General features: G+C 46.0%; 1 protein-coding gene across 4 annotated transcripts; it reads left to right on the top strand.

The window, feature by feature from the left end:
• The first annotated feature begins 222 nt into the window (after window positions 1–222).
• Window positions 223–15,627, top strand: snapc4 (small nuclear RNA activating complex, polypeptide 4). Of its 4 annotated transcripts, XM_041071999.2 has the most exons (33): window positions 224–1,291; window positions 1,674–1,787; window positions 1,878–1,909; window positions 2,771–2,870; window positions 2,955–2,977; window positions 3,054–3,170; window positions 3,582–3,815; window positions 3,890–3,974; window positions 4,081–4,162; window positions 4,243–4,344; window positions 4,668–4,740; window positions 4,814–4,978; window positions 5,055–5,205; window positions 5,317–5,423; window positions 5,690–5,784; window positions 5,936–6,030; window positions 6,362–6,456; window positions 6,982–8,298; window positions 8,872–9,306; window positions 9,386–10,199; window positions 10,293–10,567; window positions 12,387–12,456; window positions 12,678–12,815; window positions 12,891–13,009; window positions 13,117–13,323; window positions 13,400–13,483; window positions 13,663–13,911; window positions 14,005–14,130; window positions 14,223–14,411; window positions 14,489–14,540; window positions 14,955–15,067; window positions 15,149–15,207; window positions 15,291–15,627. In XM_041071999.2, the coding sequence occupies exons 2-33, from the start codon at window positions 1,676–1,678 to the stop codon at window positions 15,382–15,384; spliced, it is 6,009 nt and encodes a 2,002-aa protein (XP_040927933.2). In that variant the 5' UTR covers window positions 224–1,291; window positions 1,674–1,675; the 3' UTR covers window positions 15,385–15,627. The 4 variants fall into 4 exon arrangements, with proteins under 4 accessions (XP_055367266.1, XP_040927933.2, XP_055367265.1 ...); XM_055511291.1 differs by having other exon boundaries at window positions 223–1,291; window positions 12,678–13,009; window positions 14,959–15,067; XM_055511290.1 differs by having other exon boundaries at window positions 3,582–3,725; window positions 12,678–13,009.
• The last annotated feature ends 70 nt before the right edge of the window (window positions 15,628–15,697 follow it).

Raw genomic sequence — 15,697 nt, 5'->3', positions numbered from 1 at the left:
CTGATAGGCGGCCTGTTTTTATGTTCCTGGGAGCATCGGATCTGATTAAGAGGTTTTAAGGTCTTCCTGTAGAGGGCAGCAATGCAACAACTTTGGATGCCGGCTGCCCTGAAACCCCGAAGAAGAAGAAGAAGAAGAAGAAGAAGAAGAAGAAGAAGAAGAAGAAGAAGAAGAAGAAGAAGAAGAAGGAGGAGGAGGGGGGCGAGGTGCGGATAGAGATGGCGAAATCGAAGCCTCATGAATCACTGAGCAACTATGACACAGTTGGGCTGAAATCGACACATTGCTCGACACCATCACGACACAGTTACAACAGCGACATCTGCTGGTTGTGCGTGAGAACTGCTTGAGCAGACTGACCATCAAACCCTCGCTGATACGTGGTTGTTCAGGATCACAGTCTATGTTTTATTGTCAAATAAAACTTATTTAATGTTCATTTAATGATGTTATTAGAGCTGTATTTGTTCTTCTGCAACTCTGTTTATTACTACATTGAGGAGACATGTTTATCAGTTAGTTTAATCAAAGACCTTTATTTCATTTTATTTTTCCACAGAACATGACTTTAATCACATTCTCACCACCTCTCCAGCTTTGGAGAAGAGCCGTTTGTATGGCACTGATGTCTGACTAATAAAGATATTTGTATTGGAATTGCGACTTGTCAAAATTTAGTTTTAGTCTTTAATTACATTTTGAACTTGTCATAAATACATTACAGATGTCTGTAATGTGAAACCTGTCTATCTTATAGATCATCTATCATCTTATAGATCATCTCCGGACCGCTTGCCACGTTTATAAAGCTCTGACATATTAAAACAAACGTCCGTTCAAACTGCACTTAAGCCGCTCGGCAGTCACGTGACGTATCGACACCTCTCGCTCTCATTGGTCACGTGATTCGGAACGCGCTCGAGATTCTGCTTGACGACACTTCCGCTTCAAAAGATCGACGCTGAGTCGAGTGGGAGGTCTCGAGTTGGACATCTCTAGGTGCGGACCAATAGCCACGGATTGTTTTGCTGTTTATTTTGTTTTGTGTTAAATATTATCACAACTGTTTGACTCATGGGTCGTTCCGCTGACCCACGGACAAATAAAGCACACCGCTGTTCGTTTTCACACTTTGGAGCTGCATCTCGGAATGAACACAAAACGTCGCGAGAGACATTTTCACGCCGCAAAGATTGCTGGGAAATATGTTAACGACAAAGCTACGAAGATTGGCGCAACGCGTGTGTTGTTCAGTAGAGACACATTAAAGACAGAACAGGGGATCAAACAGGTGAGACATTGAGGACGAGGATCAGACAGATGGGTCTATTGATGAAACATTCACTTTAGCTTCAGCTCTTACTGCTGCTTGTCTGATGCAGTGTTGTACGTCAGTGGAGATTTTTGGTCTTCCATGTAAAGTTGTCGGAAGGTTGAGTCATGTCAAGTGGACTTCGTGACATGACATGACAACCGTCACACAGTGTTGTCTGTAGTATACAGCGCGGATGACGCCCACAGTACACCGTGCTTCAACTCTTTGATTTAGCGCCCGTTTAACTGATCCAGACCAAGATGACCGATATAGTCCAGGTGTTCCTGGTGTTTTGCATCCGCACCGCTGATGACCTGCTAACTGCTCTGACCTTACATGTCTGTTTCTCTGTCCACAGACATGTCTCTATCTCTGTCAGCAGAAAGAGAACGACTCCAGCGTCAAGTGGAGGAGCTGGAGAACATTCTGTCTGTAACGCACACTGAGCTGCAGCTGCTGAGCAGTGACACAGGTATTACTGAACCCTGTCTGTCTGTCTGTCTGGCCTGTCTGGCCTGCCTGGCCTGCCTGCTTCTGACTATCCTTGTGTCTCATTGGTTAGATGAAGAAGCAGATGAGGAGGACGCTGAACGGGTAAATACACACATCGGTTGGTATGACACTAAATAACATACACCTGACTGGATGCTGCTGCTGTTATGCTAGTGTGTGTTATTGCATACGGAACCGTGTTAGGATGGTAGTATTATGTAGTTATACAATTTAAGGTTTTAGAATAGAAATCTAATGAGCAGCACCAGGAGACAGTGGCAAGGAAGAACTTCCTTTAATGGAACAAACGTCCAGCAGAACCAGGGTCAGGGTTGGGCGACCATCTACCTGAATCTGTTGACAATGAGATGGAGAACAAGACCAAAAGGCAGCAAACCAAACAGAGGCAAGTTGTTTGGACCAGGTAACAAACAGCTCCAAGTCCAGCTGTACCCATATAAATGACCCCATGAGGTCTGGAAGGCAAGATGGAGCTCATCATTAATAGCTTTAGAGTGAGGAAAGGCAGAGAAGCTGATGGAAGAGACATGTGGTCTCTGTTCCTGAGTCCAGTCAGACTCTGGCTGCAGCTTTTAAAGAGTCACTGAACTCCTCTTGTTAAAGCAAAGCTGTCCATCATAATATGGCATTCAGCATAAGATATGCAGCTTGCTAAACTGCTGGACAGAACAAATAAAAAAAGAGTCACTGAACAAACTGAGTAGGGAGTTCCAGCGGTCCAAGTAAAAATTACTGGACAAAACTGAACTCCAAAGTAATGTTTACTGTATGTGTATAGAAGATTTGTGATTAATAACAACAATTTGGAATCTGTTTAATAAATAACAGTTAAACCATCCATTGCTGTTCCTTTATTCCAGATGCTATGTTCCAGTAATAGATTGGCGTGATCTGTTGTATCAAATGCAGTGCTAAGCTCTAACAAGATGAGTGTTGGTTCAGTCTGCTGCAGGTTTGCTGGCTCTGAGAGAAAAGGTCCAGAAAGAGATCCAGAACCTGGAGACGGTGCTGGGAACAGAGGATGGTTCAATCTGGGTTTCAGGTATCGGTGTGCCTGCCTCTCCGTATGTTGGATCATGTTGAAAATGAAATCCGTTTGTTAATGTCTGTGCTTTTGTCTGTGCAGACGATGATGGCAGCAGCGAGGAGGTTAGTGTCTGTACCTGTTACTATGTCTGTTGCTCTTTGACCATCCTTCCTGAATTGTGTTTGTCTCGGCCTTCAGAGTGAGCTCAGCCTTTCAGTGGACTCCTGTCTTCAGCTGAACCTAATTTATCAGCAGGTGGTTCAGGAGACTCTGGACCAGCTGGAAACACTACTAACTCAAAACCATAGACAACAGGTTAGTACCCAGTTCCAATGCACTCAAGGAACCTGGTATTTACATGGCGGTAGTCTGATTACTGGGCCTAATTTGGAGGCATGGTTCACAGAATTGACCCCCACAGAGGCTTGTTGTTGTGCACCAGTACAGTACAAACAAAACTAGTGAACAACTGATGTGAACGTTTGGACGTGGTTGTGTTGTTTGCTGATTATTTAAGTCACAAGGACGTCAATGTGTGATCACTTCTCTTTCCCCCTGCAGCCAGTCGCAGTCAACATGCACTCTTCTAAAGAGCTGATTAGTCACCCTGTTGCTCGTTTACATGAGTCATTAGGAGTTACCAGCTGCAGCCTATTGTGTGCAAATGCTTTCAACTGACAGGCAGCTCACTGAGTACTGATATATGTCAATACGGTTTCTCTGTAGAATGAGCTGGAGTTCCAGCTGTCTGGGACAGGCAAAGAGCCTGCTAGAGAGCAGCCATCATCCTCCTCCTCCTATCAGCAGCCAATCAGCTTGTATTTGGGCCGCTTCCTGAAGCCTTACTTCAAGGATAAACTGACAGGACTGGTATGGTGGGAGCGATGTTCGAAGAACAGATGTTTTTGTATGTATAAATGTATTCCAAACCTGGATGGTTGTTTAGAGCCTTTAGAGCAGGTACAGTGCTGGTGCAATGAACCAATCTTATCAGAATTCTACTAGTAAAGACCTGCTTTGATTTTTTTTTTCAGGGTCCTCCAGCCAATCAGGAGACGAAGGAGAAGAACAGCAGGATGACAGGATGTCTGAACAACAAGAAGCTCAGAGTGAAACGATGTAAGTATTAAGTGACACTGGTGCAGTAAAAGTCCACAGACACAGCACATGCTGCTCTCAGCTGTTCTGCTGAACGTCACTCACCACTGCCTACCTATGTCTTTAGGGGAGAGTTGGCAGAAAACTTTGTTAATCCACTCTGTGTCCAGAGACGGTCTGAGGAGACAGATCCAGCCCAAACTGTCCAGGTGATGTCTTTACTGAAAGCTGGTTCCCTCAGTGTAGAGCAAAATACTAAAGGTTGTCATGTCTGTGCTCTGTTATTCAGGGTTGACTACCTGACTCAAAAACTGACCTCAGCGAAGGAGACAGACAGGCAACAGCTCAGAGGGCAGATAGACACATTGGAGAAAGAAATCGACCTGCTCAGGTAGGTTTACCTCTTACAAAGGAATGGCAGCAAATTTGAAACTATTTAATTTAAATGTAATTTATTCTAATCATAACTTATAATTCAAATATATGAATTTAGGCATTTTTTTGGTAAAATGACATCACAACATTGATTTCAGAAACCTGTGAATAATCCGAACTGTGTTAATAGTTTCTTGATAATCTTAGTCTTAATGATTTAGTTCTGACCATCTCCGAATCACGTGATCTCAGTAACAATAAACCCAATAAACATGCAGTTGGTTAGTGATGGTCCTCACCAGCTCACCATCTGTGTTTGCTTCATCTTTAAATGGGCAGAGCGAAGAAGGAGGAGGAGCTAATAGGTGGTCGATATGACGAACACGATTGGCAGAAAATATCAAATATTGACGTGAGTTTAAAAGTCAGCCAATCGGTGAGCAAGATGAACACACACGTCAGACTGAGTGACTCCTCCCATCCAGTTTGAAGGAACAAGGGATGCAGATGACATCCGTCGGTTCTGGCAGAACTTCCTCCATCCGTCTGTCAACAAGACCCGGTGGAGTCAGCAGGAGGTGCAGCAGCTGAAAGTTATCAGTAGGCGACATGGGGAAAGACACTGGGAGACCATCGCTCAGGAGCTTGGGGTGAGTCTCCACCTGTTTCTCTTTCTCTCTGTGAGACTCTCTCTGATCTGTCTGTCTCTCTGCCTGTGTGTCTCAGACGGCGAGAACAGCATTCATGTGTCTTCAGACGTTTCAGCGTTTTGTCTCAGACTCCCTGAGACGCAGGACCTGGACTCCTGCTGAAGATGCCCTCCTCAGAGAACTTGTGGACAAGATGAGGATCGGGAACTTCATCCCCTACACCCAGAGTAATAACTTCACCCCCATGACGTTGGTGTGTCGGTTGGGATAGAGAGAGAGAGAGAGTGAGAGAGTGTATGTCCGATCATCCCTTTCCCTCCCTTGCTTTGTCTCCTCAGTGAGTTACTTCATGAAAGGGCGGGACCCTGCTCAGCTGATCTACAGGTGGAACCAAGTTTTGGACCCTAGCCTGAAGAAAGGACCATGGACTAAGCAGGAGGACCAGGTGGATGGGGGCTAAAGATATGACATCTGGTGGACTTAAATAATTAATTCCTTTTATTTTATGAAGTATCCTGCCACTACTTCACACCAGGATCATTAAAGACTGATGATCTTTTTTCATGTTTCTAAAATTTATTGAAATTATTTACAAATAGAAAGAAAAAGAAAAATACCTTAAAGTTGTAATGAAGCACTAGTTCAATAGATGTAGTTTTCCCTCTCTCACGGCCTGTCTTTCATCTTGTTTCATGCTTGTCCTTCTGCCAGCTCTTGCTGGAAGCTGTTTCACGTTACGGAGAGAAGAACTGGTGGAAGATTAGGTTGGAAGTTCCTGGACGCACTGACAGCGCCTGTAGAGACCGGTGAGATCGGATTGGATGGACCAGAACATGAGCATCTCTGTGGTGGCCTTTGTCTCAGTGTGTGTGTGTGTGTGTGTGTGTGTGTGTGTGTGTGTGTGTGTGTGTGTGTGTGTGTGTGTGTGTGTGTGTGTGTGTGTGTGTGTGTGCGCAGATATCACGACTGTTTGAAGGCAGGAACCAGGAGAGGCGGGTTTGACAGACGAGAGCGGGAGCTGCTACTGCAGCTGGTGGACAAACATGGAGTTGGTCAGTGGTGGTTGAAGTGATGATTTAAAGATGTTACTATAATAACAGAACATTATAAAAAAACAAGTAGATGTTAAGTTTCTACAACATGACTTACTTTTTATATTACAGATTTTAATTATTGTTGTAGGTAATGCAGGCAGTAAATTTGAAAATAAGTAGCTGCACAGATCATATTATAGTAATCTGTTAAAAACATGCAGCACCTCTACAAGTGGACTGAAATATTTGAAAAAGTCCCAGGTCTTACTTTCTGGTGGGTTCAGATTTGTTTCTCTTTGCTTTTGATTGATGTGATGTTTGTTCTCTTTTATGTTTGTTTACATTTTAGGTCACTGGGCAAAGATTGCTGCTGAGATTCCTCATCGTAATGACGCTCAGTGTCTGAGAGCGTGGAAGCAAGTGAGCAGGCTACAACCAAGTCAGGTACATTTACCTACCAGCCACAAAGTTGCCCTCCAGTTAGGTTTTAGATAATGGGCTGTAAATCCCACTGGAGCCGGTGAGGAGGAGTGAACCACTGAGACTCCTCCAACCGTAACAGGTGGGACGTGCATCTTGCTCTTTCTGGGGACCGATGGTGTATGGGGGCTGGTTATGTCTCGTTGGCCTCCACCTCTGATGGGGGAGGGGTCGTTTATCTGAACCTCTTAGACCACCTGTCTTCTCTGTCCTCTAATTTTTGCTGATACTGAACCTGACAATTTGTGCTCACTTTGAGACACTTCACTGCTTTGCATTGACAGGTTGCTCCTCTTATCTTTTGGTGGAGTTTCCTTGTCCTTTAAATTTCAAAAGCTTCTTCAGCCTTTGGTTCTGGTGACTGTAACTATGTTCATGCTGCTGTGCTTCTCTGAAATCAGATATGCCAGATTTTGCCTATAACTGGACTTTGTGTTTTCATGTGACATGTGTTGTAACGCACACTGATGTAGTTAATTCTGTCAACAGAAACACAACACAGCTAGGCAACACCTCAGAAGGAGAAATGAGGGGAAGACGTCATCTGCTAAAAAGAGCATCAAGAGGCGACTGATAAAGGTTGAAGAGGAAGAGGAGGAGAGCACTGAGGAAGACGATGAGGAGTTGGTGGTGCAGTACATGGACAGTGATGGGGAGAACGATGAAAAGGAGATAGTGGAATTGAAAATGATTAAAGAAACAGAGCAGAAGGAGGAGTATACCTTTCCTCCAATGGATCAGTTGATTCCAGCAGAAAAGACAGAAAACTTCACTTTCCTCAGCTTTCGTCCAGTGGTGTTACCTTCTCCTGCTGACGCCCCCACTGGGCGCACTGATCGCTCAACTGTTGTGGGAAAATTTGGACGCTCTGTGATTATTGGACCCAGTCCTAGACTTTTGCAGTGGGAAGAGCGCCACAGTACCAACCGTATGATGATGATGTCCCCTGACCAGCTGCGAGCCTACCTGCATCGCAGGGCTCACCATGTCCGTAACGAGACCCAAGTGACAGACTTGGGCTTGGACTATGAGCTCCAGGCTTCAGTGATGCCGTGGATTGGCAACCTGCTGTTCCCATCAAAAGCCAGACTGACCACGGCAGATGTCCTAAGGGGTCGAGGAGAGAAGGCCCAGTTGTCTTCAACTTTGGTCTTCCAGCTCCTTCTCCAGGCCATGAACGTGGACACTGCCGGGTGTAAGAAGATGATAGAGCAAAGAAGGAACAAAGTGGTGTTTATGACCCCACCCCCAAATCCTACCTCTGTACAGCAGAAGGATCCCCGGACCGTTGCAGGAATGCTGCAGCAGAGGAGGGCAACGACAGAGCACAGCCAAATTCTGAAACAGCTTCCGGAGCTGCCGCACCAAGACAAACAGAAACACCAACAACTGCCTCTCACACAGCAAACCCAGCCACAGCAATTCCTCCTGATGCAGCCTCAACCTCCTCCTCCTCACATGTCTCTGTCTTTTGCTAAAGAAGTCATCGTCCGCCATGTATATACACCCCCCCTCTCTCCGCATGGACCCTCTGCTGGGAGGGTCTCCACCTCTCAGATTCCAGCATCATCTTCTCTTTACAGACTGAGTGACCTGTCTGCCTCTACGGCACCAAGCAGCTGCAGCCAACTGGCTGCCACTGTACCTCAGGATCTCAAAGAAGGCCTGCCGCCCCACACTGGCTCCATCCTGCCACCCACATCCAGCCAGCCGTGCCTGGCCCCCTGGAGGAAGCAAGTGGAGGCTGCTAGCATTGGTCAGGATGGGGAACAGAGCAGAACTCAGCTGGAAGCAAATGTATCTAAGGTACGTAGAGTTTTATGGCTGTAAACACAAACTGTCCACATAACAAAGTTTTCTGTAACATCAGACTATGGGCAAATTCAGAATTTAAAGTTCCACGCTATTTGCCTTTCACTCGTGGGGTAGTTAACCAAACAACCGAAACCCCAAAATGAAAACTACCGGTAGCAAAAATGTTGGTTCTTTTTATTGGCTCTGAAAGACAGAGCCACTATTGCCCATATCATTTTATTACATAAAAGGAGCCGTGCCAGGCGCAGGAAGGCACAGCAAGCTGAGTAATTAAATGCTTGCTGTATGTGGGATTTGTTGGGTTTAGTTGTGTGAGGTTTTAAACCTTACTTTGTAAAGTGCCTTGAAATAACTTTGTTGTGATTTGGCGCTATATAAATAAAATTGAATTGAATTGAATTGAATTGAATTGAATTGAATTGAATTGAATTGAATTGAATTGAATTGAATTGAATAGATGCAGCTCTAGACATTCTGCTGAACTAAAAGGGGCTAACAGTGGTCTTTGTTGGATTAACATTCACAATGTGTAGCTGACTTTATTTCGGTTTTGGTTTCTTTTAGGCTAAAAGCAGACGGAAAACTCTTTCATGCAATAGAACCCAGACCCAGAGCATGCACCAGCCTCTGCAGCTCCGACCTGCATGTATCCAGTCTGTAGCGTTACCCACTATATACGCTGGCAGGGAGGTGTCCACAACCCAGAACCTCAGTTCAGCCCCACCTCCTTGTTTACCAGACCATGACTACTCCTTGGTTGGTCCTTACCCCAATCCAGGTCTTTGTGACTCTGACTCAAGACACCTGAGTCCAGCCTCGAAACAAATACCCTCCCAATTACTTCCAATTACTCCCAGCCACCCTCCCAATTATCACCTCAGAGAAAGAAAACGAGGAAGTGGAGAGGCCGGCCAGTCTGTGGATGGAGTTGGCAAAGGGAAAAGGATTCGAAGGCAGAGTCAGAAAGCCAAAGATTGTCAAGAAACTACTAAAGCCCAGGTGACAGTCTTCCTTTTCATTGTGTCCTTTCGTCAGTTTTTGTCTTTCATATCTGTATAACTTTTTTTTATAATTCTAGGCTCCAACAAAACTAAAGAAAACTTCTTCCCCATGTAAGAAGCGCCCCCGTAAATGTCAGATTCAGAGACCCATACAGCTAGTGACACCATTTCCTGGGTTATGTTTACGTCCTGGTCAGTCCATGTGGATCATGACTCCTGGTGGACTGGTCCAGGTTGCACAAGTCCCGACCCAAGCTTTGCAACTGCCATTGGTTCCTAATGGCCCCTTCCAACTTTCACCAGGTCGAATTTTAGCACAACGTTGTGTGCCGCTCTCCTCCAGAGGCTGTCGACCACTTGCACCCAAACCATCCATTGAGTCTGTCCACGAAACCTTTCCCAACCACAAATCAGGCATCTGCACATTTGAAATCTTCCCCCCAACATGTGTCCCACAACATGTCCCATATCTTGTGTCCTCACCCATCCCCTCCTGTCCCCCAGAGCCTAACGGCGTCAGAATGCACTCTGCAGAGCCCACCCCTTCTAGGAGGCACCTGATGCAGTTCAGTTCCTTTCTCATGTTCCTTGAGCCCCATGTGGATGTGTGTGGTTGGCTAAGTGGGCAGGGAGGCGTTCTGGTACCTGGAGATGGCATGGCTCTACCCTACCTACCGCCCTTTGTCAGCAGCCTGGATGTGTTCAGTGCACTGCTCCGCACCAAGAGGTCTCTAACCAAATCATCCCTACAGCTGCTGAGTCAAGGATCCAAACCTCGACACCCCCAAGCAAAGCGCAAACCTGATGGCAAAACAGAAAAAATGTCCAGTCAGCCCCCACCAAATCTACCAGACTCAACCTCTGGCGTTGGACTACATGGAGACCCACCAGGTAGCCACTTTGATTGTTGTAGGTAGTAACCAAGTGAGCTGCCTGTTGGGTGGCTGGTCCTGTGCCTGATTGTCTTGCTGTGTGTGCCTACAGATTTCTCCATCAGCCCTGACCTCAGTGTGGAGGAGGCTGAGCTGGTGGCATCGGTGCGTCAACTGGTGGCAGAGCGTTTTTCATCTAATCCTGCGTACCAGCTGCTGAAAGCCCGCTTCCTTTCCTGCTTCACGGTCCCAGCCCTGATGGCCACCGTCCCACCAGTAACAAAGAAAACTCTGGCTCGGCGAGATAATCAACAGGACGAAGAGGAGTGCGTAGAAGTGTTAGAGCTGAGGAAAAGCAAAGAAAGAAGAAGATGGAGGAGATCAGAGGTGAGTCCAACTGCTAATGAAGTTAAACACGTAGATGAGGGTTCTGTCAAGATCAGAGACACTGAGCCTTAGAACATTCAGGGGCATCATACTGCATTGGTCCACAAAGTGATACAACTTCACTCTAGAGAAGTTCATCATGTTTGCGAGTTTTTCATTTTTCATTTATATAAGTAGATATAGCTAATAATCTTCATATGTATGCACCAGGACCGGAAAATGAAGAAGGGAGGAAAATACTTTACTTCACTGTATAAATGTACACTGACTGGGTGTTTTAATAATATAAATTTGGAACTAAGATGTAGTATGGTGTCACTATAAATACCATCAATTATAGCTATCAGGCTATACTCTGATGACAAGGTGAAGAAGGGTCACACTCACAATCAATATGTGACAAAAGCAGTGTATTTTTTCTTTACTGTGCGTGTGTGTACTTGTACTTGCATTGAATTAAGAACCAAAAAACATATTTTCCTACCAAAGTGAGGAAATTTTGGAGGGTCCTCACTTTTTTAAAGGCCTATTTAAGGGTTAAGATGTAAAGGCACTTTACAAGGTAAGGTTAGGGTTAGGAGTAGGGTTAGGGTACAAGGTAAGGGTTAGGGTACAAGGTAAGGTTTAACTAAACCAACAGATCCCGCATACACCCAGGTTTCAGTGAGACAGAACAGATCTATGTGATGGTCATAAATACATATAATGTATTATTGTTGTTGTTTTCGATATTGATTTAAATGTGATGTAAAGGAGAGATGTTGGTCAACATGTGTTTATCATCTTACTCCAGAGATCTTTGTTGTTTGATGGACCAGGCGCTCCCGCCAATCACTTCTCAGGAATCAGTAGCCCTATTCCTGAGCAGACTGCACCAGCAGAACCCACGGCTCCTATCCAGTGACCATGAGCAGCTTTACAGCAGACCAATTGTTTGAGTCTAAATTTGAATTTCCACTGCGTTCAGGAACCTCTGAGAGCTGCACAAACATTCATTGCCCATATGTGTTTGTTTTTTTAATTCATCTTCTGTAAAGAAAAGTTATGATTCATCCACATTAAAGTTCCCCATTAAACGGACCTGTGTTGGCATTTCTAATCCACTTACAGTCTGGACTCTAAGATGTACGTTTAATTCTGATGCAGAGCTGCCACTGATTCCTTCTTTACTGCTTTCACGTCAACGCACTGACGCTTCCAGGAATGTGTATGACGACAGTGTTCCTGTTCCTCCTTTCAGCTTCTCTAATTCTCACATCTTCCTGTTTTTATCTAAACTTGCTAAGTGTCACCAGATCCTCTGTTTTCTTTATTTTTAGTTTATTATTTGTATATAGCACTACAGATTTACTAGTTCAGACCTGTTCAACCTTCAACCATAATGCTGCAGCAGGAGTAAAAGTAGTAGATGATCTGTGTGTTTGGTGGATTCAGATGAAAACATTTGAGTGTTGCTCAGAGAAGGTGGAGACTGAACATAAAGAAGAAGTGAGACAAAGTTCCTTCCTGAAAACAAAGCGTCCACAGAGGAGCGGCGGATCAGTCTGTGGATCAGTCGGTGAGTCCGGTGTAGTGACGGGACAGAGCAGCCTGTACCGGCTGTAAACGGTGCCGATGGATGGAGTGTGTGAGGACGACCTCTGCTGGCTGCAGCTGGAAGACTTTCGCATGTTGCTCATCAAAACAATTGAACCTTCAAGAATCACTCCCTATCTGCGACAGTGTCAGGTGCTGCTCCTTCAGGTACCATATGGAATCCTTCCTCCCACTGTTACTGCTGCCTAAAGGGCTACGTGTCCTCCTCCCTCTGTGTCGTCAGGTAATCGGGGCTGAGGATGAGGAGCAGCTCTTCAATGACCCGGCGCTCATAATCCGGAGAAGAAAAGTTGGTAAGAAAAACAAACCTTAAACCTGACAAAGAGTAGTACCACAGTACTGCGGTAGGTACCCTAGTACTGTAGTACAGCAGCACCACTACTAGAGTGGAGGAGTCTTGTCATTGCTACTGGCTTGCGGAGGGTTTGGCCCCCTGCGTCTGTAGCTTCCATCTGCCGCAGATGCATCTCCATGTAGTTTGTTTTTAGTTTGATAACCAACCTTTGCCATGTAGGAGCTCTGCTGGACATTTTGCAGAGGACAGGGGTCAAAGGCTACACAGCCTTCCTAGAGAGTCTAGAGCTGGATTATCCTCAACTGTACAGTCGCATCACTGGGAAGGAGCCCAATAAAACCTTCAGCATCCTCATTGGTTGGTCTGTCTGTCTGTCTGTCTGTCAGTCATTCGTCTATCCGTCCAAAGGTTGTTTATGTTATTTCTGTTTAGACACAGCAGGAGAATCTGGTTTGACTCAGTTCTTGATGTCAGAGCTCAGTCGACTGCAGAGGGTGCTACAAGATGAGAAAAGACGCCGTCAACTGGCCTGCTCTGTTGCAAAGGATCAGGTTCTCCATAGTTTCCATGGACAAAATCAGGAAGTTTACAAGTTCACAACCGTTCTCTGATGGTCCTGCTCTGGGTGAAATATTCTGGTTGGGATGGTTTTCTTTAGGAGGCTTGGTCTCGCCAGCAGCAGCTGAGGGACCGCGAGCTCAGGAAGTTGACTGAGCGCGTGCAGAGGTTTCGGGAGGAGCGCGATCGTCTGAGCGAAGAGATGAAGCAGCTCAGGGATCACAACTACAGTTTGATGGCTGACATCAACACTCTGAACCAGGAGAAGAGCAATGCCCTGCTGGCCAACAGAGACCTGCAGATAGAGGTCAGCTGGACCCTGGTGACCTTCACCCTGCTGACCCGTGATGTCCCTGCTGACCTGTCTGTGTGTGTTGGTGAAGGTGGAGCGTCTGAAGAACACGGTGCAGCGAGCTGAGAGCCAGACTCGCCTGCTCCGCCGACGAACAGCTAGGCCACCGCAGGAGGTAGGGATACGATCCAATACTCCCAGGCTGTGCTGGTTCCGTCTGGTTTAGAGGTTTGTGTCAGTTTTGACTCAGGTTGGACATCACATCTTCAGCCCACATTCAGAGGTTTAACTCCTAGACTGTAGCTGAACATGTGACAGTTCCACCTCACTAACATGCTGACATGTTTGTTTTAGGGCAGAGGTATGATTCTGCCCACAGACACCTTCTTCCACCCCGATCGACTGGAGGAGCAGAAAGAGGAGAAACCAGAGGAAAAGAGGGAGACAGAGGAGGACACCAAAGAGGAGGAGAAAAAAGAAGAGGACAAGAAGGAGCAAAAGAAGGAGAAGCTTAAGCACAGTCGAAATCCCCAAATGAACCTCCTCGCTACGGTGTTCAAACTAAGAAGGGAACTGCACAAAGCAGAGGAGCAGAGAACCAGGGTGAGGAGAACCACAACAGATACACGATTTGGACCTGGGCTCAGCGTCTGGGTCCTGTATACAGTTGGACCTATATTGGCTTTTTGTTTTCAGAGTGTAGAGGAGAAGGAGGAGCTGGAGCTGTGCTGTGCTGAGCTGAAGGGAGATGCCAAGATGTACCGCCAGCGAAACAAACAGACCCTCCATCAGCTGGAGGAGGTGATCCGAGAGCGAGACAAGGTTAGAGCTGTCTGTAAAACACCTGAGCATATGACGCAGGGTCAGAATCAGAACCTCCAACATGCTTAGAAATAATGCTGCCTGTGTTTTAGACTCTGGTCCTGCAGGCAGAGCAGCAGGAAGAGGTGCGGCTGCTGATGCATGAGAAGGACCAGTACAGGGAGCATGTGAGGAAGCTCACTGAGCAATCTGATAAACTGGAGCTGCTCTTGCTGAGGTCACAGGGGGAGGTGCTACAGCTGCGGACACGCCTCCGCAGAATTACCTGCAACACCCACCAGGTGAGGAGGTGGGGGAGGGGGAGGGGGGTTGTAACAGTGGTGTGTGGTGGCCTACTGACGATGGTTGTCATATTTAGTGTGAAAGAAGCAGTGAGGAAGAGGAGGAATCGGCAGAGAAGGCCACCAAAGGTGGGACCCGTCATAATGCTTCTTTCTAAGAACCACACTGAATCTGAGCTAGAACTGGCTTAAAGTGGAACCTTAGACTTGGTCTCTGCGGGGTCTATGTTCGCCCATCCGTCCTGGGAGATGGTGTCTTCCACTTTAAGTTTTACCTTCTGTGATTTGAAGGCTAGAGTAGCAGCAGGTGCATAACTAAACGTCATAGCTCAGCATCTGTTTACTTCTGTCACATGTTGTCACCTCTTAGGTGAGAACCGGGCTCCAGACTCAACTCTACACCTTTTATCTTCCTACACACAAGCGTCTGATTCCCACATATTTGATTTAAAAATTATGTTGCGTCACATTTCATTTCAAATTTAAGGAGGCAGTAACAGAGACCATGGATGCATGTGATTTTTTTTATGTGACTCTGATCAGGCAGCAGTGGGACGTCCGGAGAGAAGGAGGAGGCAGCAACACTGCAGCAGCACAGCTCAGCTCCAGGAGACGCCGAGGACTGTGAGGAGAAGAGCAGAACCGCTGCATCATGGGTAACTCATGCAGTAGAGCAAGTAGAGAAGCTTGCTGCTACCAAATGTTTCACACGGACACACTCGTGTCTCTGCTTCCAGGAGGAGCCGACAGATGGATGTGTGACCGTCGGAAATAGACCACACTTCTTTTACCGAAGGTGAGCAGACCATCTCTAAGTGGCTTCTGATCCCCTTTTTGTTGAATCGATCTGACGACATCTTCTTGTTTCTTTAATGACAGGCAGCGTGCGCTAAGGTCAAAGTTCACCGGCTTGGATTACACAGGCTGTAACCTTGATGATAGCAGCATCAGCGACATCAGCGACTCTGACTGAAGTTCACAGATGTTTTAGACAGAATAATGCTTCTACTGAGTTTAATTCTATTTACCTTAATGTCTGCCAACAATGAGCCTTGATGACAAAATGACCTAAAACTTCATGTAGAAAATGTCTGTCACAGTCTCGTAAGTACTTTATTTGCCATCATTTTTCATTGTGTTCATTGATTTAATGAATATGGAATTGCATCAGTCAAATTAAACCTATCATCTTCAGGTCTTCAACATTTTAACCCCACCTTGAGTTCCAGATTTTTTCGATCCTAAAATTCACGATTTGTCTTTGGTCTAATTCTAACGTTCGAGTC

The sequence above is a fragment of the Betta splendens genome, chromosome 9 (assembly GCF_900634795.4).
Source record: "Betta splendens chromosome 9, fBetSpl5.4, whole genome shotgun sequence".
In the NCBI taxonomy this organism is placed as follows: domain Eukaryota; kingdom Metazoa; phylum Chordata; class Actinopteri; order Anabantiformes; family Osphronemidae; genus Betta; species Betta splendens.
This window is presented reverse-complemented; position numbering and strand designations above follow the sequence as displayed.